This window comes from Molossus molossus, unplaced genomic scaffold, assembly GCF_014108415.1.
Source record: "Molossus molossus isolate mMolMol1 unplaced genomic scaffold, mMolMol1.p scaffold_m16_p_22, whole genome shotgun sequence".
NCBI classification, from domain to species: domain Eukaryota; kingdom Metazoa; phylum Chordata; class Mammalia; order Chiroptera; family Molossidae; genus Molossus; species Molossus molossus.
Window position 1 is genome coordinate 32,217,194 of NW_023425358.1, and position 23,524 is coordinate 32,240,717.

Genomic DNA, 23,524 nt, shown 5'->3' on the forward strand with positions numbered 1-23,524 from the left:
AGCTGACTCTATAATCACTGAGCCAAATTGGCCAGGGCTCTTGGTTCTTGGTTTTTTTCCCTCACCTGAGGACATTTTTGCATAGAGTGAGGGGGGGGAGGGAGAGAGAGAGAGAGAGAAACATCAATGTGACAGAGACACATCGACTGGCTGCCACCCACACGGCCCCAACCGGGGCCGGAGACAAATTGCAACCGAGGTACGTGCCCTTAGCGAGAACCAAACCTGGGTCTCTCTGGACCACGGGCCAATGCTCCAACCGCTGATGGGGGATAAAGGTAGACTCAGAAGGAGACAACAACAGGAGATAAATATATTTCATCAGTTATAATCCAAGCCTTTGGAGAGTTTGAAGGTCTTCAAAGAGACTGGTTTGTTACTGGCTTAGACCTTCAGTCCAGCAGGGACAGGTAGGGCTGTGTCCCGAGGGAGGTGGGTGAGGGGAAGGGTTATGGGAACCAAGGGGCTGATAAAGGATTTTACTTTCAGAATATGGAGAGACTGTCTTCTAAAACTTGAAGGAAAAGGAAGGAGCTAATTGGAAAAATACAGATGAGAGCACATTTTTTTTTTTTAATCCTCACCCGAGGATATTCTTCCATTTATCTTGAGATAGAGTGGGAAGGAGGGAGGGGGGGGGAGAGCGAGAGCGAGAGAGAGAGAAACATCGATGTGAGAGAGACACTTTGATTGGCTGCTTCCCCGCATGACCCCGACCAAGGCCAGGGACCGAATTGCAACCGAGGTACATGCCCTTGACCAGAATTGAACCTGCGACTCTGGTCCGGGGGCTGACACCCCAACTGCTGAGCCAAACCGGCCAGGGCAAGAGCAAATATTCTGAATAAGGTAGTTCCCTCACGGAGTGAGAATCTGGCAAGGGGAGACTTGACAAGAAGGACGTGGCCGTCTTGATCCACAAAGGGGTCGAAGAAGCGAGGGGAGGAGCGGTGAGAACGCGTCTGGGACACAGGTCTACACGGTGAAACGATCCTTCAAAAGCCGTCGCCAGACGGCTTCCAGAGGTTCCTTCAGTCTAGGACTCCGCGACTTCTGTAGGAGAGCATCTCGTTGACAACAGGAGCCGTACAGACCCCGCAACTTCCTGGCATCTGCACTGTCTGAAAACAAAGAAACAGATGTGTGAGGATAAGATGTGTCCCATGCAGTTAAAATCATTGGTTAAAAAAAAGAAGAAGAAGGAAATCTATCCGAGAGGGTAACTATGACCTGGGATCATTTTGGGGTATTTGTTAATAGCATAGATCTGGATAATGAAAGGTGACCCTGGAGTGGGGCGGGGTTCCTCGAGAGCAGGTGTCTTCGCTGCCCACCCCCACAGGACATGAGGCAATGACTCGAGCATTTTAAATGGTCACAGCTGGATGACATCTAGTGGGTAGAGACTTGGGACGCTGCTCAACATCCCACAAAGCACAGGACGGCCCCCCATGACAAAGAATTACCTTGCTCTCTGGCCCGAGAGGAGGTTGAGGACCCCCGTTTTGAAAGAACTCTGAGAACGAAAGAACTTGGTGGGAGAACCAAGTGTCCTTAGTGGCAGGTATCTCGGTAGGAGGGGCACTGTGAACAGGTGGGGCAGACACTCTCGGCTGCTGACCGAACCCCATCCACGGTCATCGTCGCTCCCCTGCCCCCACTTTTTGGAGCCACTTTTAAGTAACAGGTCGCCCCGTGACAGGTGCGAGCAATGAAATGCAAGAGAATTTGCCGGCTGAGGCTTCTGAGAAGATACCTTTGGGTGGGTACCCTTCCCTTTCTGTTCTTCCTGCCTGGACCGTGACCCCGCCACCTGCAGGCACAGAGACCCCAATGTCTGGAGGCACGGTCACATCTAGTGGGCAGAGACCAGGGGTGCTGCTCAGCATCCTAGATGGCCCAGGACGGCCCCCTCCCCCCGGAGAACTACCCAGCCCTAAATGCCGACGGTGGCACGGTGGAGACCACCCAGTGGCGCTGTTAGGAGAGTCCTGGCTTGCCTGCCTCAGGATGTCTTGTCATGGCAAGAAAAACACAAAAGCGAAAACAAGGCTTAAGCTCCTGACTTGGGCGATCTGTCATTTGACTCAATTCCAAGTGGCGAGAGCAGGAGAGGCTCTGCGGTCTAAGCCCGTCCCCGGCAATGTCCAGCCGACACTCCCCTGAGGTCCTTCTTACTGGCACTGTCCACGACTGCACAGGATCTCCAGCCCGGTCCTTGCAGCAGAGAGAGGAGCACAACCACTCGGCAGCTTCGTTCGCCAGCAGATGCCAGCACCAACGGTTCCCTCCGCCCACGTCGCCAGTGGGGTCGGCCGGGTCCAAGATCACGGGCCTGCACGAGGGGTTGCAAGGCATTAGGGACTTCCTAGGACCAGCGGTCTCAGAGTTGGGGGCCCATTCTCCTCTCTGCAGCAAACCGATGTGTCCTTGTCACTTACAGATCAGGAATTCCAATGTACTCAGGCTCGGCGAAGCAATTTCATAGGACAAATTATACTCGTCAAAAACGTTCCGAGCGCCCTGGCCAGTTTGGCTCAGCGGTTAGAGCGTCGGCCTGCGGTCCTGAGAGACCCGGGTTCGGTTCCCGCTAAGGGCACGTACCTCGGTTGCAGTTTGTCCACGGCCCTGGTCGGTTGTGCGGGTGGCAGCCACTCGATGTGTCCCTTCACATCGATGTTTCTCTCTCTCTCTCTGTTCCTCTCTCTCCCTCCCACTCTACCTGAACAAGAAATGGAAAAATGTCCTCTGGTGAGGATAAAAAAAACAAAAACGTTCCGAGCCCCGGCCAGTTTGGCTCAGCAGTCAGAGCGTCGGCCCACGGACCAGAGGGTCTTGGGTTCGATTGCAGTCAAGGGCACGCACCTCAGTTGCGGTTCAGTCCCGGGCCTGGATAGGACCTGCCGGAGGCGACCAATCGATGTGTCTCTCTCACATCGATGTTTCTCTCTTTCTCTCCCTCCCTCCCTTCGAAAAATATCCTCGGGTGAGGATTTTAAAAGAATGCTTTGAAAGCTGCTCATTATTATCTACATGAAGGCATCATACAAACATCCCCATGCCAGGAAACTGAACCGTGATGTCTAATCATAACCAAATATATGATGTTGCCAAGTTGACCACACCCATGGTGGGCAACCCAGGGTATCTCGTGCTCTTTCTTGCCCTCTATCCTTTCTCAACACTCCTTTCTTTTCTCCCTTTCCTTGTCTTTGGCTTCCATTGTTTTTGTCCCTTGCCGGTGGCTCCAAGCAGATGAGCTGAGATTCCTCCTATCCTTGAAGGATAAAGGCTTTGTGGGACGCGGGGCTGAAAGGTTAGATAAAACCTGACTTAATAAGAAGCCCGGAGGATCAACTAGCCTGCGAATGACATCGTTAGTTCCCAGGGACACGCACAGGCTGGGTCACGTAGTTCTCAGGGACCTGCTAACAAATCTACACTTTCCCTTGTGACCTGGAAAGAAGACCACACAGGGACCTGGAACCTTGGGCCGCCTTCTCTTCTGGATGACATCTTCTGCCTCCCTAGGGTTTCACCTCTGCAGGCTGTTGGTTAGCAACACCCCCTCCCCGCCCAGTTTCACAGGAGGAAGAAGAATCATGACCCCACAGGGGAGAATCCAGGTCGCTGAGGTAGTGTTGGAGGGAATCAGGTTAAGGAAAGGAGGGGGTGGGGTTGGGGCACCTGGGTTTCTGGATCTGGGTCAGTAGGAAATCCCTCACGATCTTATTCTCGAAGTCGTAATTGACTGTCCAGAAGATGCAGAGGTGCTGGTATCTTGTGACCAACCCCAGGACGGTCCGGAACGCTTCGGCGGTGTCAAATTTCGGCATCCCGCTGCCCTGCTCCCAGGCGTAGATGGTGAGCAGCTCCAAGGCGTACTTGGGGGGCAGGGACCCCTTTTTCTTCAGTCTCCTTTCGCACTGAAAGAAGAGGGGTGTCATCAGACCATACCGGTCAAGGCAGGGAGGCGCACTGAACATTAAGGACTCCTGGAGCCACAGCCTGGCAACTGAGCCCCGAGACGCAGCGTGGGTGGGAGTGACCTGGGGAGGTCCGGGCAGTGCAGGGCTGTGGGCATCCACGTAGCCTCTGGTGGGCAGGTTTCTCTGCCGCGATCTGGCCATGCGTGGTTTCCTAGAGTTATACTATATCTTACTACAAACCCACTGCGTGCTAATTATGGGGCCGGGCTTTTTACCTAGGTCATTCTTTTTTTTTTTTTAATCCTCACCCGAGGACAGTTTTTTCATTTTTTGTTCAGATAGAGTGGGAGGGAGAGAGAGGAAGAGAGAGAGAGAAACATCGACATGAAAGGGACACATTGAGTGGTTGCCACCTGCATGACCCAACCAGGGCCAGGGACAAACTGCAACCGAGGTACATGCCCTTAGCGGGAACCGAACCTGGGTCTCTCCAGACCGCAAGCCGACGCTCTAACCGCTGAGCCAAACTGGCCAGGGCTCCCTAGGTCGTTCTTGATCTTCCCAATCCCCCTTCAGAGTAGGCATCATGACTGCATTTTAGATGAAGCCAGGAGGCTCAGGGAAGTGAAGTGACTTGCTCAAGGTCACCCTGTAGCCCCAAGCCCTCTGAGCACCCTGGGGCTGGGCGTGGAATGATTCTCGAATGTTCCAGGATGGGAACCACAGAGCTCAGGCTCCAGGGAGCCAGACACAGAAAGGAGACATCGCAGGCAAGGGCCGATAACGTGCTGTGCGTTTGCTGTCGTGAAAATACTCCGGAACGAAGGAAGAGAAGCAGGGGCGAAGCAAAGCCCCCCAAAATGCAGCCCCTGGCTCCCCCTGCAGCATCAACCTGCCTTGCAGGACAGAGCTCCGGTGTCTGTGAGCGACGGCACCGAGCAGGAGGAAAGCCAGGCTGGCGACCTGCAGGCATGCCCTCCCTAGGCAGAATCCTTCGGGTGTCAGAGCAAGGGCAGAAGAAGCCCCGTGTGGCGGCTTTGATGGTAGGAGACGCTCTACGCCCGACCCAACTTCATAGGGTTGGTGATGGGACCCTCCACCAACATCCTCAGGATTAAAGCGGCCCGACCCCCCCAGCACGGGGGAGTGAGCTCACGGAGCCCTCGGTCAGGGCTGGTTGCACACATCGGTACACACCTGTTTGTACCAGTGCTTCATCAGACGAATTAAATCCTTCAGCTTGGTGGGCCGGGACATAACGAAGTCCCGCTGCAGCTCTGTGAAGCAGGGTGAAAACTCTCCCCCCGGGGTGTCTGTGTTTTTATACAGACTGATGAGCTCGGTGTAGACTCTCCAGCGGGGTTTCAACTTATCTAGTGTGGGGGAGATATAATTACATTATGCCTTAATACATATAGAAAGTAGCAGTTTTCAAAACATTTTTGACAAATACCATGTAATTCTGGGAAATGATTTCTAACTCTATTAGTGTATGTGTCAGGTGTTGGGAGCAACTCTAGAGGAATGAGATATTGAAACAAATGATATGGTCTATGAATACCAGTGATATTATTAAAATGCTTCTGTCTAGTGTGGTAGCCGCCAGCCAATGGGGCTGTTTGTATTCAAATTAATTAGAAGGAAATCAAATTAAAAATTCAGTTTCTTGCCTAGCCGGGTGGCTTGGTTGGTTGGAGCACTGTCCTGTACACCAGAAAGTTTGCAGGTTCAAGTCCAGGTCAGGGCACATACCTAGGTTGTGGGTTCAATCCCTGGTTGGGGTGCATAGAGGAGGCAACCAATGGATAGTTCTCTCTCACACCATGTTTCTCACTCTCTCTTTCTGTCTCTCTCCCCCCTTCTTCTCTCTCTAAAATCAAATTACCTAGGAACTAAATAAATTTAATAAATAAATAAATTTAGTTTTTCAGTCACAGTACCCACTTTTCAAGCTCTCAATAGGTATAGAGATAGAGAGTATTCCCATGATCACAGAAAGACCTTTTTTTTTTATCCTCACCTGAGGACATTTTTCCATATTTTGTTCAGATAGGGTGGGAGGGAAAGAGAGAGAGAGAGAGAGAGAAACATTGAGGTGAAAGGGACACATCGAGTGGTTGCCACCCGTACAACCCAACCAGGGCCGGGGACAAACTGCAACCGAGGTACATGCCCTTAGCGGGAACCCAACCCGGGTCTCTCTGGACCACAGGCCAGCGCTCTAACCACTGAGCCACACAGGCCAGGGCCAGAAAGACCTTTTGGATAGCACTGACTGGGAGTTTGCTAACTATGGCCCCAGGCTAAATCTGGCCCACGCCTTGTTGTTGTAAATAAAGTTTTATTGAAATTGGCATCCCCTTTGTTAATGTATTACTTATGGCTGCTTTCAGGCTACAACAGTAGAGTTGAGTAGTTGTGAGAGATACCATATAGTCCTCAAAGCCGAGAAGATTTGCTATCTTGCTTCCTATAAAAAAAGTTTGCCAACCCCCAATCGTTATTTTTTCTTTGAGAGACACTAAGAACCCTTCAGAGGGAAGGCACTTTGTGGTGTAGATTTGGGAAATGCCTGAAATAGCCTTAGTTTCTTTTAATACCCCATCATGTTTCTGTCACCCACGAATTGAATTTGTAAGGGACATTTCTGCCTAAGATTGAAGTTGAACACCCAGACTTCCTGTCTTTGTCCAGAATTCCTCCCACAATCTGTTCTTTAATTCCCTTTACTGATACTTGAGGCATTTTTTTCTATACCTATGTAAGGAAGTGCTGTGCACCCCATTCTCTGATAGATATTGTGAATGACACCACGGGACAATAAGCTGTGAGCATCTTGGGGTCCTCAAACGAGGAATGAAAATGTGTACAGGTGGAAGGTACACTAAGTAACATACCTGCCTGTACCTACAGACCTTTTCACTTAAAGGAAGCACCTACGGCTCCTCTTGGGCATATCTGAATGGCCAGCATCACTACTCCTAAGTTTCGGGGACATTAAGGACTAAAATAAGGGTGACTTGAACACAAGCACTATGACTCCACGGCATGGGTCTGATAACCAAGACAGCTACTAAGTGACTACCAGGCTGGGAGCGAACACAGGGGGAGACGCTGGACAAGGGAGGCTCATATCCTAGGCTGAAAGGGGCATGACGTCATCACGCTACTCAGAATGGCCTGCAATTTAAAACGTATCAATTGCTTACTTCTGGAATTTTCCATTTAATATTTCCCGACCACGGTTGACCACCAGTCACCAAAGCCACGGAAAGCAAAACCGTGAATAAGGACTGGGGACTACTGTATTGCTGCCATTATTATTATTATTATTATTATCCTCACCTGAGGACATTTTTTCCATTTTTTGTTCAGGTAGAGTGGGAGGGAGAGAGAGAGAGAGAGACATTGACATGAAAGGGACACACCGAGTGGCTGCCACCCACACGACCAACCAGGGCCGGGGACAAACTGCAACCGAGGTCCGTGCCCTTAGCGGGAACTGAACCCGGGTCTCTCTGGACCACAAGCCGACGCTCTAACCGCTGAGCCAAAGGGGCCAGGGCTATTGCTGCTGTTATTAATGCCACCTGCTGGGGGCACTGGACCCAGGACCCACTACTGTCACCTGGCTTTCCCTCCACCCCCCTCCCACCATCATTCCAGAGCCGCCCTCCTCCAGCAGCAAAGGTGGGGATCTCACCCAGCGCGTTGAATGCCGGCAGCATATCAAAGTCGACCCTTTCGTTGAGTTGTTTGGATTTTAGGGAGAAGCTCAGCACCCTGGGAGCCTTCCACTTCGAAATCTCAAACTTCACTTCAAGCTCCTGCTCACTGGCTGCTTGGCGCTGAAAGGCTTCGAGCTGTGCTTGGATTTCCTTGATGACTTTGCATCTCTCGTCCCTTTGAGAGGCGTAGCTTTCAAGCGAGTCCACGAACACCACGAGGTCGGCGTCCGAGCCGGTCTTCAGGGTGGTGCCTTTGCTGAAGGACCCTCCCTAGTGGGGACAGGCAGGGTGAGATACAGCATTCTGGAGTCTAGAGTCTAGACCGCCAGCCCCTCACCCCCATGGGCTCCCACCGGCTGGACCCATTCAGGAGGCTGCTGGGGGTAGAGCCCAAGTTGGGGCCCAGTGAGGGCAGAGTCTGAAGGAGACCGCTTCGTTTTTCACAGGAATGGAACGATAGGGTTCCGAAGGCTGTTGTTCTCACACCCTGCGAGGTGCTGATTTATACGGATGGGTTAGAAATGACCTACTTCTCAGGCTGTTGTCCTAAACCTAAAGCGTATTTCACGTGCAATTCCCGCGACCTGAAAGGAACTCAGCGATGCAGTCATGATGTGGAAAGTTCTCATCTGCCCCGCCCCCCGCCCCCGTTCATCCGTTTTCTCCTGCAATCCGGGCAATGTTGGATGAACAGGCATCACTTAGATGCGCGGTTTGGCACTCTTGGTAAAGCGTTTCTCCACTTCCTTCCTCCTTCCTGCCTCCTCCCCCCTCCACCTCTCTCTCCCCACCCCTTCTCTTTTTCAACAACCCTGTAAAAATGGAAAAGCCATTCTTAGCTCGCTGGCCCTGGTTTGACCACCCCTGCGTGAGCTGCCAGGCTCATTCTATCTCGAGGGGTGCTGTCTGTAAACACAAGTCCTTGGCTGGTGGCTTCTTTGAGGGTGAGCGGGGGAGAAGCCAGCTGCCATGCAGAGGACCCTCCCAATGCCACGATGCGGTGGACTTAGTGCTGGGCACCAATCCTCATGCTCCTGGTGGCCCCTGGGAAGCTCATCCTGTTTTTATAGGAAAAATGACCCCTTTACCCAGGGGTAAATAATGCCCTGCTATGCAGGTTAGAGGGGAGAAGAGGGTGTTCCATTGCTTGTATACAGAACCGCAATGAATCCCTTCTCCAACTCCATTCATTCGTGCAGACAGAGGGGAGCCTCTGGGCCACGGGCAGGATAATCCAGTCCACTGACTCTCTCGCTCAGGGGGTGGGAGAAACCAGGCTCTAGTCACTGAAACAAGGAAGAGGTTCAGAGGTGTCTTTGGTTCCATGGACACCAAGCTGAGACTCTGTGGGGGTCGGAATGGTGGCCCTGCAAAGGTCTGTCCGTGAAAGTGACCTTATTTGGAAAAAGAGTCTTTGTGGATTTGCCTGAACGAGGGATCTGTGGGCCCTAAATCCAATGACAAGTGCCCTTAGAAGAGAAGGGAAAGGGAGAAGACACTCAGAGAAGGGACAGGATGAAGCAGGCAGAGATCTGCGGGATGCAGCCGCAAGCTGAGGACCGCCAAGGATGCCAGCAGCCCTGGGGTGCTGATGGAGTCAAAAGTATGTTGTTAGCCCTGGCCGGTTTGGCTCAACGGTGAGAGCGTCGGCCTGCGGTCCTGAGAGACCCGGGTTTGGTTCCCGCTAAGGGCACGTACCTCGGTTGCAGTTTGTCCCCGGCCCTGGTTGGTCGTGCGGGTGGCAGCCACTCGATGTGTCCCTTTCATGTCGATGTTTCTTTCTCTCTCTCTCTGTTCCTCTCTCTCCCTCTCACTCTACCTGAACAAAAAATGAAAAAATGTCCTCGGGTGAGGATTAAAAACAAAAAAGTATGTTGTTAGCTCTGGCCAGTCTGGCTCAGCGATTGGAGCATCGGCCCGCAGACCAGAGAGTCCCGGGTTCGGTTCCCGCTAAGGGCACGTACCTTGATTGCAGTTTGTCCCCGGCCCCGGTTGGGGTCGCGTGGGTGGCAACCACTCGATGTTTCTCTCTCACATCGATGTTTCTCTCTCTCTCTCTTCCTCCCTCTCTCCCTCCCACTCTATCTGAACATCAACGCAAAAATGTTGTTAATGACCTAAGCAGTCCATCAGCACCACCCCCGCCCCGGAAACCAGTGTCCTAGTTGCCCACCTCCCCAGCTTCCCTCCCTCATCCTTTGCCCTTAAGCCTCTGTTGGGAGACAAGCCTCCCAGAAACCGCTTGGCATCTTGCTAGTAACACCGCACAGCGGTTCTCAACCTTCCTGATGCCGCGGCCCTTTAACACAGGTCCGCATGTTGTGGCGACTCCCAGCCATAAAATTATTCTCGTTGCTACTTCATCACTGTAATTTTGCTACTGGTATGTCTTAGGCGACCCCTGGGCAAGGGCCATTCGACCCCCAGGTTGAGAACCGCTGCTTTAAGAGCCGGGCCAGTGCTCACCTTGACAGGCTTCTGAAGCTTTGTGGTTGAGCGCCGGAAGCAGTTTTCTCTAAGGAATGCACAGATGATGTCAACAGCTGTGCTGATCTGACTTAGGAAAGTTTGGTTGGGCTGGAGGAAGTCCTTGATGAACTTATCCAGAAGGTGGCCGGGCGTCTCGTGCAGTGGTACCGGCTGGGGAGGGTGGAAGAAGCCCCCTGTGAGCGGCCCCCTGCCAGCTGGCCCCAGGTTCTCTTCCTGTCTCACCCTCCTGCTCCCCAACCCTGGTATCTTCGTCATCGTTATGTCTAGTGACATATCGCAGGAACATATTGAGAATTGAGGGTGGTACCCAAGACCCCGCAGAAACAAAACTCTCCCCTCGTCGAGAACTGAACCCTCCTCCGGACGAGTTCCTTCCCGCCCCAACTCCAGACTGCCCTGTTCCCATGTCCAGCCGTGGCGTCGTCCATGGTGGCCAGCGCCTGCCAGCTTCCCCTGGCCTCTGCTCCTCCCTTCTCCTGTTCCTGCAGCTATCGTAGATTTCTGATGACCGTACTCATGTCTCTCTCCAGGTTCTATCAGCGTCTCAACAGGCGGGGCCCCGCTGGGTCGGTCTCCCAGGGCTGCCATAGGAAATCACAGCCGGGTGGCCGAAAGTCCCTGAAATTCACCCATTCACGGTTCGGGAGACTAGAAGTCCGGACTCAGAGCGAGGGCAGGGCCACGCTCTCTCTGATCTCCTCGGGGAGGCTCCTTTGTTCCCTCCTCCGGCTTCTGGTGGCGCCAGCCATCCTCGGTGCTCCGCGGCTTGTGGGCACGTCCCTCTGACCCCTGTCCCTGCACTTGCCTCCCCGCTCTGTGCCTGTGTCTCCGTGTGTCTTCTTGCAAAGACACTGGTTATTGGATTGAGGTCCCATGCGAATCCAGGATGACCTCATGTTAACGAATGGCACCTGCAAATACCCCGTTTCTAAAGGTCACATTCTGCCTGGCTGGTGTGGCTCAGTGGACTGAGCGTCATCCCCTGGACTGAGAGGTCCAGGTTTTATTCCCGGTCAGGGCACATGCCCAGGTTGCGGGCTCGATCCCCAGTGGTGCAGGAGGCAGCCGATGGATGTTTCTCTCTCACATCGATGTTTCCATCTCTCTCTCCCTTCCTTTCTCTCTAAAAGGTCAATAAAAACATATTTAAAAAAAAAAAAAAAGCAGAAAAAGAAGGTCACATTCTGAGGAGCTGGGTGGACGTGAATTTGGGGGGACACTACTGAACCTCTACAGCAAGGAAGGCTGTTCTCTCTGAGTGTGCTGAGAGGGCTGTCCTGGGACCAGACTGTGTGTTCAGTCTGAAGAGACAGCTCTCTGCTCTCTAATCAAATGGGACCATGGAGGGTAGGACCTGCTCACTCCCTTGCACCTGTGGTCATTTCTGGAAAGAAACCATATTCTGATTTCTTAATGGGGTCTGACATCTGCAAAGAACTACAGTTCTCTCCTCTTGGGTAGAAAAGTTCAGACAGTGGGGGTCTGCTCATAACACCCCACCGGAGACTGTTCTGTGCCCTGTCCCACTGGATAATGGTCAGCCTCCCCTGTAGGCTCCAGTCTTCAGGAAAAGCTTGCTTCTCACTGGTGGTAGACAGAATAGTGACCCCCCCCCCCCCAAATGTCCATGTCCTCACCCCCAGAACCTTACGTGGAAACTGGGACTCTGCAGATGTGATTAAAGTAAGGATCTCGACACGGGGAGACTGTGCAGGACGACCCAGGTGGCCTCATGTCATCACAGGGTCCTGACAAGAGGGAGGCAGGAGGGTCAGAGCTCGAGCGAGAAGTTTAGGGCTAGAAGCAGAGGTCAGGAGAGAGCATGGAGGAAGGGCCACGGGCCAAGGAGGACAGGCAGCCTCAAGGAGCTGGAGAAGGCCAGAAAACGAACTCTCCCCGAGCCTGTGAACCCCTTGACTTCAGCATCATAAGGCTGATTCTGGATGGCTTACCTCCAGAACTTTAAGATAATGAATTCATGTTCTTTTATGCCGTGAAGTTTCTTTCTCTCTTTTCTTTTCTTTCTTTCTTTCTCTTTCTTTCCTTCCTTCCTTATTTATTATTATTTTTTTAACAGTAGTAAAAGGGATTGAGTATGGCCCGGCTGGTGTGGCTCAGTGGTTGAGCATCTACCCATGCACCTAGAGGTCGCAGGTTCGATTCCCGGTCAGGGCACATGCCCAGGTTGTGGGCCTGATCCCCAGTGGGGGGCATGCAGGAGGCGGCCAGTCGATGTTCTTGCTCATCGATGTTTCTATCTCTCTCTCCCTCTCCTTTCCTCTCTCTCTAAAACCAATAAAGGGGAAAGAAAATGAGTACATTGCTGTGTGTAGATGCAGTCTTTTTTGCCGGTGAGCACAGATCAGATGGGCCAGCTGTCCTGGGGGCGGGGGAGATGCTCAGCTTCAATGGTGAAGGTCAATCTTGGTTGCCCCAGATGTTAAGAGGACGTCACAGTTGCTGAGGACAGTGTCCCCTTGAAGGCAAATTAACCATCAGCCCTGCCTCGCTCGCTGGGCAGCATAGTGTGTGTGCGCGCCCTCCAGTCCCTGGATCTCGGGGTCCCTGCGTCCGCACTGCCTCCAACAGCTGTAGTGAGCGGCGTGGCCTCATAACTTTGGAAATAGAAGTTGAAGGCGATAACAAACCCATAAGGGCAAAAGCAGGAATCACGGGCTCGTTTAGAAGAGGCATTGAAAACTAAATGCTCCTGGACTGGGGCGGGGGGCGGGAAATGGCTCTAAAGGACATTCTCAGGATAATTCGCAAAATCTGAAAGTGGGTTGTATTAGACAATACTGAATAATATCGTAAGTCCTCACCCAACGTCACGGATCGGTTCTGTGACTTTAAGCAAAAGGACGTGTAACAAAACCAATGTTACTGCCGGCTGAGTGCCCACGACATCGCGTTGACGTCCTAATGAAACGATGGCATTTGGGAACCTGCCGGCTGTGACTCTGAACCTCTGGAATTTGGCGCCTGCATGAGGTTGCCCAAGACAACGTCCTTGCTCTCAGAGATGCCTGCGGAAACATCTAGGGGTGAAGAGAAGAGCTATCTGGCAGCCGGCTCTCAAATGATCAGAATAAACAACTACAGTAATAATCCTGATGACGGCGATAGTGCACACACGCACACACACAGACCGTCACACCCAGTGTGGACGGTATTAATCACTTGGGCATCTGGAGAAAGGGCACACAGCAGCTCACGGACCATTTCTGCAACTTTTCTATCCATTTGAAAGTTTTCAGAAGCATAGGTTGGGGGGCATCTTCTTTGCCAAGCTGTCTTAGGAGGCTGGGAGCCAAGACTAGGAGTCCGGTGGAAGCAGGGGCGAGGGGGGCGGGCCCAGGGGCGACTGCTCAGAGCATCCCATCCTTCTGGGTCCGATTAGGGGATTTCCTGTTCACTTGTGGGCCCTGTGAGCTGGGTAAGTTCATCTCCATCTCCGTTTACATCCAGATCTTTGCTCAACGGGCCCTCACCTTTCTGTGCACATGGAATATGGATCCTGGCCCCCCCTAAATTGGACGGAAAGGAGTCCCGATTCTGTGACATGTAGAATTTAGTTCGCCTCTCTGGCCTCAGTGAAGTTTTTGTGTCCCCTTGCCCCGCCCCACGACTCCCAGGAATGCTTAATGGATTCAGTGGTCTAACCTGAGAATGTTCCTGTCGGACTGTCCTTCTCTGATACACTGAGTGCAGGGGAGGCTGTGATGATGGATTTGCTCCTCCTTTGGGGGGTGGGAGGGGCCAAGTCAAGTCTCTGACAGCCGGCCCCTGGCTCCGTTCTCCTGTTTCCAGCCCCGTGTCTCAGAGCCTGTCCCAGCATCCGCGGGGGTGCCTGCCGCCCTCCTCCCCCGAGCTCTGCTCCGTTTCATCCGTCCCCCCTGCAGAAATGAGTCGAAATCTCTCATCTGCAGGTGCGCCCCTTTGCTCTTTGTTCAGTTTGGACTCGGCCACGATTTTCCTGGAAGGAGAGACCCCTAACAGCATGTTGTGGATTAAACTGCGTCCCCCTAAAAGATACGTGATCTTGTCAGGAAAGAGGGTTCTTGCAAGAGACAATCGATGAGGTCGTTAGGGGGGCCCTAACCCAATATGACCTGTCTCCTAAGAGGAGAGAGACACAGAGGCAGCAGGGAGGGAAGACGTTGTGAAGACACGCAAGGGAAGGCTACGTGTCAATGCTGCCACGGCCACGGAGAGCTGGAGGCCACAGAAGCTGGAAGAAGCAAGGAAGGATCCTCCCCTAGAGCCTTCAGAGGGAGCACAGCCCTGCCGACCCCTTGACCTTGGACTTCCAGCCCCCAGAACTGTGACAGCATAGATGGCTGTTGCTTGAAGCCACCCAGGACACGGGACAGCAGCCCTAGCAAACTGACACACGGCGACCTTGAGTACGACTGCACCCTGGGTGTCAGGAGGGCCCCCCTGAAGCATGCCACGAGCTATATTTGAAAAGCCCTCTCACCAGAACATTCCAGGGTGGTCCGGGATGCTCCTGCAGGCTGGGATCAGACAACCAGCGTTGAGCTTCTTCTTTGAGCAGTTGCCAGCACAGCTGATCTTTGCTCACATTGTTGGTTGGGTCCGTTGGATCCAAGATGACTGGCCTATGAATTTCATTCGATTAAAAAAAAAAAATCAGTTGGGCTGCTTGTGGGAGGAGAAGTCAGTTGTGGGGAAAGAGGCCTAGACTGGGCTTCTGGTAATCTGGATTTTAAGTCCTGCGGTTTCTCTCAGCTGCTGAGGTGCTTTGTCTAAGATGCCCAGCCTCTCTGGTCCTGGGTCTCTGTTGGACAGATGTTCCATTAGTAAAGTCATGAAATGGTCTCTCCCTGCTGACCTTTCTTCTCTCTTAGCCTCTTCCTTCTAGGAAGAAAAGTACCTCTCAAGTGTTTGTTTTGGGTCCAAAATGTGATGGTTTGGAACGTGAAAAGCATCGGTCAGGTTTCTCGCCCTCAGACAGACCTCTCTTCACCTCCCTACCCAATGCCGCTGGCATTCTTGGGGGGCATCCTTGGCTGGGAAGGACAAGGCTGAGCTCTCAGTGTAAGGGGTACAGTCGAGCATACAGATGAAGCAGTAAAGAGAAAGGGCCGTGGACGCTTGGTACCTTGATGATCGGATCTGATGCAACATGATGTTCCGGACGGTCTCATCCTCAAAGTTGTAGTTGACCGTCCAGTAGACACACAGCTGCTCCTGCTGCTTGATGAGCCCCAGGACGGTTCTGAGGCCCGCGACTATATCGAAATCTTCAGCTCCACAGCCCTGTTCCCAGGCATAGACGGTGAGCAGCTCCAGCGCGTACGAGGGCGGCCAGGACGGGCTCGCCGACTGTTTTTGGCACTGCGGGCAAAAAAAGGGGCAGCGGCTACGTTGGAGACCCAGTTCCTCCCAGGTCAGGGGTCCGAAATCAAGAAATCAGACGTCCGTAAGAAGTCCCTGTCCCCAACCAGGGACTAACGGGACTCCGCCTAACGATGGACTGACAATGTCACGTGTTGACAAGGACGCGGAGCACCTGAGAGTGTCCTACGTTGCTGATGGAAGTATAATTTGGTACAAACATTTGGGAAAATGACAGATGCGGCTCAACTGACAAGAAGGTTCCCTCTGGATAAACCCAACGTAAGGAGCCCAGAAATGCGTCTCGTACAACTGGCCTACCGAACGTCAGAGCTGAGCCCCGCTCACCGTGAAAGCGCCCAGGACGCGTGCAGCTGGGTGGTGATCTTGAGTTTCATCTCAAGAGCCATGGCCTTCCTCGTCTCCCCAGAAGTAGGAGACACAGCGGGGCATTTTGTAGACAGGACGGGATGTGCAGGCGCGAACCACGGCCTCCGGAAGAGGCCGGCCACCCCGCACGCTGTCGAGGGTCGCGATCCCGCGGCGGACCCAGCGCTGAAGCTCACTGCCGCGGTCCAGACACACGAGAGAGAGCACGTACCGCATCGTCCAGCCCAGGAAAAGGCCAGCATTCGGAGTACAGTTTCTACTGAATGCCTATCACTGTCCCACCATTGTAGTAAAAACAATAATCTTGTCCTGGCCCGTTCTGCTCAGTGGTTAGAGCGTCAGCCTGCGGTCCAGAGAGACCCGGGTTCGGTTCCCGCTAAGGACATGTACCTCGGTTGCAGTTTGGGATCGTGTGGGTGGCAGCCACTCGATGTGTCCCTTTCACGTCAATGTTTCTCTCTCTCTCTCCCTCCCACTCTATATGAACAAAAAATTGAAAAATGTCCTCGGGTGAGGATAAAAAAATAATAATCATCATCTTAAGTCAAACCATCGGTACTTTGATGGGCCCGTCTGTCTTTGGCGGTATTTCCTAAAGTTAAATAGGTATGCGTTCCTCATTGTGTACACATACGTGTGTACAGATAGATGCCATGTGCATATGTATAGACACACATATGTTTTTATTACATATACCTCATAACCCAGCAGTTGCACTCCTGCATATGCACCCGAGAGAAAGGAGTGCTCGGATTCACAAAAACATATCCAGAGTCACCTAGTTCATAACAGTCCCAACTCAGAAATGACCCAAATGTCCATTGGCAGTAGAATGGATAAATGTGTGGTATGGTGATACAATGGAATAGTATAAAGCAATGAACAATGACAACCACACGCACCCATGGGGACAAACCTTTCAGACACCATGTTGAACAGAAGACAGCAGACACAAAGTGCATATGGTAGGATTCCATGGGTATCAAGTTGAAACACAAGCCAAGGAATTTGTGGTGACAGCTGTTAGGATCATGGACTGTTTGGGGGGGTACTAACTGGGAGTGGGCTTGAAGCTGCCTCCTGGGGTGCAGGAAACATGCCCGATTTTGATCTGGGTGTTGCTTAAATTAATGAGTGTCCCAAAACTATGTATCTAGGGTGTCTGTAGATTCTGCTACGTTTTGAAAATGAAATGTATTTGAAGAAACATGGCTTTATAATTACACTTTTTGTGTGTATACTTTTTGGGGGACATCCTCTCTCTATAACAACGCATTGAGCTGTATACTCCAGATTGTTGCACTTTACTGGATCACAGGTTATCGTGATCAAGAGGAAATGGATGACAGCTAGAGATTTGAAACTTACCTGTTGATACCAGTCCTTTACCAAGAGGATCAAATCTTGCAGCTTTCTGGGATGGTTGTTAAAAAACTTCTGCTGGAGTTTTGTGAAGCAGACCGAGAATTCACCAGGGCTCGCTTTGGTCATATCCAGGGATCTTTTGAGCTCTCGATAAGTCCAGGGGCTGGGCCTGTCACGTGAGCCTGGAATGAGAGCGAGAAAGGACGTTCGCAGTCATGGAAGTGATGACCCACCGTGAAGGCCGGGCGTGGTTTGATGGCAAACTGCTCCCTCTGTAAGAGGCCGAGTGTATTTGCAAAAAAGAGGAGGTGGTGGCTGTCCCTGCTCCACAATGAACCGACCCTGATGCTTAAGACAAGGTCAGCGGAAAGCACACAGGGGAAAGGAGAAATGATTATAAATGAAAAAAGAGTTCCAAATTAGTAGGGAAGAGATGGTTTCTTTTAAAAATGGTGTTGGGCCCCGGACAGTTTGGCTCAGTGCTTGGAGTGTAGGCCCTTGGACCAGAGTCTTGGGTTCGATTCCGATCAAGGGCATGTGCCTCGGTTGCAGTTGGGTCCTGGCCCTGGCTGGGGTCATGTGGGAGGCAACCAATCAATGTGTCTCTCACACATCGATGTTCCTCTCTCTCTCTCTCTCCCCCTCCCTCCCACCCTATCTGAAAATAAATGGAAAAACATCCTTGGGTGAAGATTTTTTAAAAAATGATGTTGGCCTACGGCTGGAAGAAGAAAAAGTTTATGTATCACATACAATCTATTCCGCTATTGAGCATGCCCGGTGAGTTTATAGTTCAGAGAATCAAGGGTCCAGGCACCTTGAGGAGGCAGGTGAGGGCAGGGCCCTGGGGCTGGGGCTGGATGCCGGTTGGCAGGTGCTCCCCACAGCACTGGGCCCTGTGAGGTGGGTGACGCCGGGCAGTGGCTCTCAAACTGGGCTGCCTTGCGGGACCCGGCTGCACAGCTGATGTGAGTACAGGCGCGGAGCCTCCCGCATCAGTGAGCCCGGGCCTCTGCGTTCCCGATGAGCTCTGCTGAGATCTGACACCCAAGCGGAGAGAGCTCGCGACTGTAGTTTATTTATTTTTTAACATGTTTTTACTGATTTTTTTTTTTTTTTTTAGAGAGAGGGAGAGAAAAACATCGACGTGAGAGAGAAACATCGATCAGCTGCCTCCCACATGCACCCGACCATAACCTGGGCATGTGCCCTGACTGGGAATCGAACCGGCAACCTTTCAGTACATGGGATGATGCTCAACCTACTGAGCCACACCAGCCAGAGCTCTAATGTAGAAATTGTGTTACCTCTTACCCAATCAGTGCAGGGTTTTGTCTTTCCTTGATGGCACCAGAAAGATCTTATTTCCATAACATACTACTCTTGATACTTTCTTTAAAGATACTTTTCATTAAAGATTCTTTCATAAGGTATTTAACTGGGAGCTGGGAGGCTAAGGTGCTCAGGTCTCGGCTTTTTGGTGAATTTAACTGTGTGAACTTGGGTAAGTCACTTAATTTCTCTGTGCTTCAGTTTCCCTATCTTGTAAAATGGGAACACTACCTGCCTCACAGGGTTGTTGAAGGGGATTAATGAGATAATTAGATATGTTTGTGAAGCATCTACAGTTCTTTTTTTTTGTTTTATCCTCACCCAAGGACATTTTTGCATTCATCTTCAGATAGAGCGGGAGGGAGAGAGGGAGGAAGAGAGAGAGAGAGACATAGATGCAAGAGAGACACATTGAGTGGTTGCCACCCACAAGACCCCAACCAGGGTTGGGGACAAACTGCAACTGAGGTATGTGCCCTTAGCAGGAACCGAACCCGGGACTCTCTGGTGCGTGGGCCGACGCTCTAACCACTGAGCCAAACCGGCCACGGCTGCATCTACAGTTCTTGAAGAAGGTGCTAATAAATACAAAATACTATCTATTAAAGTTGGTTTATTTGCGGAAAAAAATGCAATGGGGAGATGGCAGTAGGTCACAGAATGTCATCAAAGGGTTTCCGTTCTCACTAGCTGGCCTCCACTGTTTATAGGCATATTTAAATAAACAACCAGGAGACAGGAGCCAGCTTGTTCTTTTCATTCACCCCAGCGGGTATTTACTGACCTCCTACTATTAGCTAGGCATGGTTCTGGGCAGTTGCACACAGGAGGTTGAGGGAAAGAATGTTCTATGTTGCTCAGTAATGGTCATTATATCGCAACATTTCTTGAGTGCTTATTCGATCCCTTGCACACTTAAGCCCTGTATGTACAGTGACATATATGAGCCTCAGAAATAACTTACAGACGAAGACACTGAAACACCAAGAAGTCAAGTAAGTTGATGGGTCTTGCTTTGTGTTAAAGACCCCGGGGAGAGAGCAGTTGGTGAGAGATGCCACGTTGAAGGAAGTCTTCCTGGACTGGTGTGGAGACTAAGCCAGATTAGTTAGGTTAATATTTACTAAAGAAAGTAATTTAAGAATTCTCCAGTAGGTTACTTTTCTCAGAAAGTGACTATTGATTTCCTTTTAGGAAGGGATCTTAGTTTGGCGTGTGCAGCTCTACTGCCACCTGGTGGCAGTTTCTGGGTACCACATGGGAGGAAGAGGTTATTTCTCATTTTCACACCATCCTTGCATGACAGGCTGAACCCAGCAGTGGGCGCTCTGGCCTGCTCTCCAACCACCATGCTCACAACAAGAGGAGAGAAAATTGTATTTCCTAGGAATTCTGAGTCACATTCTTTATCTCTTCAGCTTGACTCCAGGCCTTGTTTGAGGCAGGGACATAGTCTCCACCGTAAAAGGCCTGCGAGCTAGCTGTTTCTAGCCTAAGGTTACAGTCGGCAAGGGTGGGTAAGTCGTGGGACATGGATAAGAGCTCAGGCCTGCTTTTATTCCAAACTGGTGCATTTTTCCCCTGAAATTGACCACATCAGTGAATGTGAGCCATCCAGGTGTGTGTGGGGATGTGTGTGTGTCCACCTTAAAGTCACCTGTCTGGGCCGTAGAAGACCTGAGCTTTTATTCTAGTTCTGTCAGTTACTGGCTATATGGCCCTGGGAACATTCCTTTTCTTCAGTTTCCCCTTTTGCTTAATGGGTTGAATTTGATCTCTGGCATTTAGTTTTGTGATTATATATGTACCTGTACTTGGTCCTAAACTTTAGTTATGCTGGGTTTTATCCCTCCATCCATCCATCCATCCGTTCATCCATCCGTCCGTCCATCCATCCATCCTTCCAATCAATGATCTATTCATCCATTCAATCATCTGTCTGTCCATCCATTATCCAACCATCGTCTAACCATTCACCCGTGGAAGACACCTGGTTTGAAATACAGAATCCCGGGCACGATCCTTGATCTCCTGAATCAAAACCTGCTTTTAATAAGGTTCCCAGCTGACTTGTGGGCACTGTCACAATCTGAGAAGCTCTGTTCTAGATTCTAGAGTCCAGAGCATTTTTTCCAAAGTCAATGAGGAGATGGGGAAAAAATCCTAGAGAAAAGAGTAAGCCCAGGGTAGGAGGAACCTCCTCTCTTGAAGGCCTGCGGTCCTCCACTTTGGAAAGCACCAAAGGTATCTGTCCATCACCCTTTCTTTGACTTTGCTCTCTCCACACACCCCTCCAGACCCATACTGCCCGCACACCCTGGAGGGCTCACCCAGAGCGTCGAAGGCAGGCAGCACATCAAAAGTGACGCTCTGCGACCATGTGGACAGCCGGATGGCGAGCCCTCCGTGGGGCCTCTGCACCTCCATCTTGGCTGTCGGCTTCCTTTCACACTGACAAGCTTTCAGCTGCTCCCAGATTGTGTTGAGTATTTCATGTTGGCTTTTCTTCTGATCCCGGAATTGTCCCAGATCACTGGTGAAGATGACGAGGGTACCATCGGAGTTGCCCCTTAAGACTGTTTTCCGGCCATACGAGCCACCCTGCCAGCGACAGAGAAGCCGGTGTGAAACTCTGGACACTTTGGGGGGGTCACAGGGATCCCCAGTAGGCAGTAGTATTTCTCAACTTGAGCAAAAGCCCAGAATGTTACCATAGTCTTACAGTGGAGTGGCAGGCATCCATTTGTCCAACCAAAGACCAGAAAGCTCATAGCAATACTTTTCATACTAGCCCCAACCAGGGAAACATAAATGCCTTCAACACTTGAATGGACAAATGTGGTGTATCCACAGCATGGAATACTATACATCAGTGAAATGATAAACACCACCTGCCCATAACAGCAGACATTTCATAAACAGGATGGGTCAAAGAGACCACACACCAAAGCCACACAGGGCATGGATTCATTTATTCAGGGTGACCAACTGGTCTGCTGTACCCAGTATTAGTGTTGCAAGACCCATTTCCCAGAAAACCCCTCAGTTCCAGGCAAACTGGGGTGATTGGTCACCGTACATTTATATGAAATTAAAATACTGGCAAAACTGACCTCTGCTGTTAGGAGTCAGGGGCGTGGCTGTCCCAGGTTAGGGGTGGGGCCAGCACAGGGAGTGCAGGGGCTCTCGGGGGCTGGGAATGTTTTGCTTCTTGATCTAGGTGTAGGTCACAAATATCCATTGCTTGCGGCCACCCGAACGGACTGTACGCTTAGCTCCGTGCATTTTTCTCTTTGCATGTTCTATTTTCATTAGAAAATAAGTTACTATTGAGATAAGTTACTATCCAGCAGGATGGTGCTGAAGGGTGCGTGTTCCTACCTAGGTTTAACTCCCATCTCTGAGGCCAGCTACTAAATAACTTCTCTGTGCCTCAGTTTCCTCATCTGGGCCAACCAGGAGACACCAGCATCCAAGTGTCTGTACTGCTGGGCTCGTGGGTGTGTGTAAGCAGATCCTGGAAAGCACTGACCGCAGAGATGTGAGTCTCCAGCGCTGGAGAGCGTGGGGGTGGGGCTGGAGGGCCTCCCACCCCCTCCCTACCTGGGGTCCTGGGGACTTCCCAGCACCCTTTCCTCCCCAAAGGCCCAGAATCTTTAGCCTCAGCCCTGGGCTTTGTCCCACAGCACCAACCATTTCTAACTGGTGAGAGTCCCCAACAGCCTCCTGCTGGAAAAACCACAGAGCAGCGTTTGGGTAGTTTCACGGGAGCCCTTTAGCCTCAGTTTACTGCTCTGTCAACGGGGAGAGTAGAACAATAACAGGGAGAAACCACAGCTAACTTACAGAGCACTAACTATGTACCAGGTCCGGACGAAGAACGTTCTGTGCTGAAGCCTCATCACACGTTCAGATGGGTGTCATTCCTCTCGCACTTGACAGACTCAGAGACTGAAGCTCTGGGAGGTTAAGCGACCTGCCCCGGGGCACCTGGCAGTAAGGGGCAGAGCCCGCCCCGAGCCTGTGCTCCTAAACTCTGCACCACATCCATCCTCTCCCCGAGGGTGAGGAGGACAAGACAAGGTGCGGCACACCGGGGGTCCGGCACGCAGTAGGTGCTCAGCACCAGGTCACTCTGCCTTGCGATGACTCTCCCAGCTCCCAGGGGCCCCAGCTTGCCCTCCACTCACTTTGGCCACATCTATCGCCATGACTTCCTGCAGGGCGGCACAGATGGTGTCCACGGTCGCGTCGATCTGTTTCTGGCAGTGTTCAGAGGGCCTCAGCGAGGTCTGGACATACTCGCCCAGTTTCTGCGCCGGCACGGAGTACACAGTTTTGGGGTAGGCACCGAAGAGCCAGTTTTCCATTGCTGAGGGGCTGCTAAGGGCAGAGCAGGGAGCAGAGGAGACAGAGAGCCTGGGAGGAGTGAGATTCGAGGAAACTGAAACTCCCCAGCAACCCCAGCTGACTTCCTCCAACTGGAGTTCTGCCCCGCCCCTCAGCGCCGGTTACCTGATCCTGCCTTTCCCCGGGTCCTGAGGCGGAGTCCTTGTGGGGAAACAGGTAGCCTCTGGAGCCTGAGTATGAGGACTTCATACTTGCTAGACCTGTGTCCTTAGGCACACTGCCTGCTTTTTGTGCCTTGATTTCCCCGTCTGTAAAATGGGGATTCTCATTGGGTGAATGCGGGAATAAAAGTGTACCTGCCAAGTGCTTAGAACGGGCCCCAGCAGATGGCTCTGTATGTGTTTGTCAAGCTCATACCATTTCATAGAGGCAGAGGTCGTGTTCTGAAGCTCTTTCTCCCTCTTCCTGTTCCCAGTGACCTGAGAACTCAGACTCTGAGAGCAGCAAGGAGAAAGAAACCCAGAGAGGTGATCGACAGGCTCAGGGACGCATAAGACAAGGGCTGAGCTGGACTCAGTG

General features: G+C 51.7%; 1 protein-coding gene across 1 annotated transcript; it reads right to left on the reverse strand.

The window, feature by feature from the left end:
* Positions 1 to 814: 814 nt before the first annotated feature.
* OAS2 (2'-5'-oligoadenylate synthetase 2) lies at positions 815 to 22,965 on the reverse strand. Its single transcript, XM_036277295.1, has 12 exons — positions 22,786 to 22,965; positions 22,531 to 22,585; positions 20,926 to 21,276; positions 17,267 to 17,445; positions 15,273 to 15,508; positions 14,628 to 14,769; positions 10,124 to 10,297; positions 7,633 to 7,927; positions 5,127 to 5,302; positions 3,688 to 3,926; positions 2,179 to 2,335; positions 815 to 1,121 (listed from the first exon to the last, which is right to left on the reverse strand). Exons 1-12 carry the CDS (start codon positions 22,963 to 22,965, stop codon positions 1,032 to 1,034), a joined length of 2,274 nt encoding a protein of 757 aa, XP_036133188.1. The 3' UTR covers positions 815 to 1,031.
* Between the last annotated feature and the right edge of the window lie 559 nt (positions 22,966 to 23,524).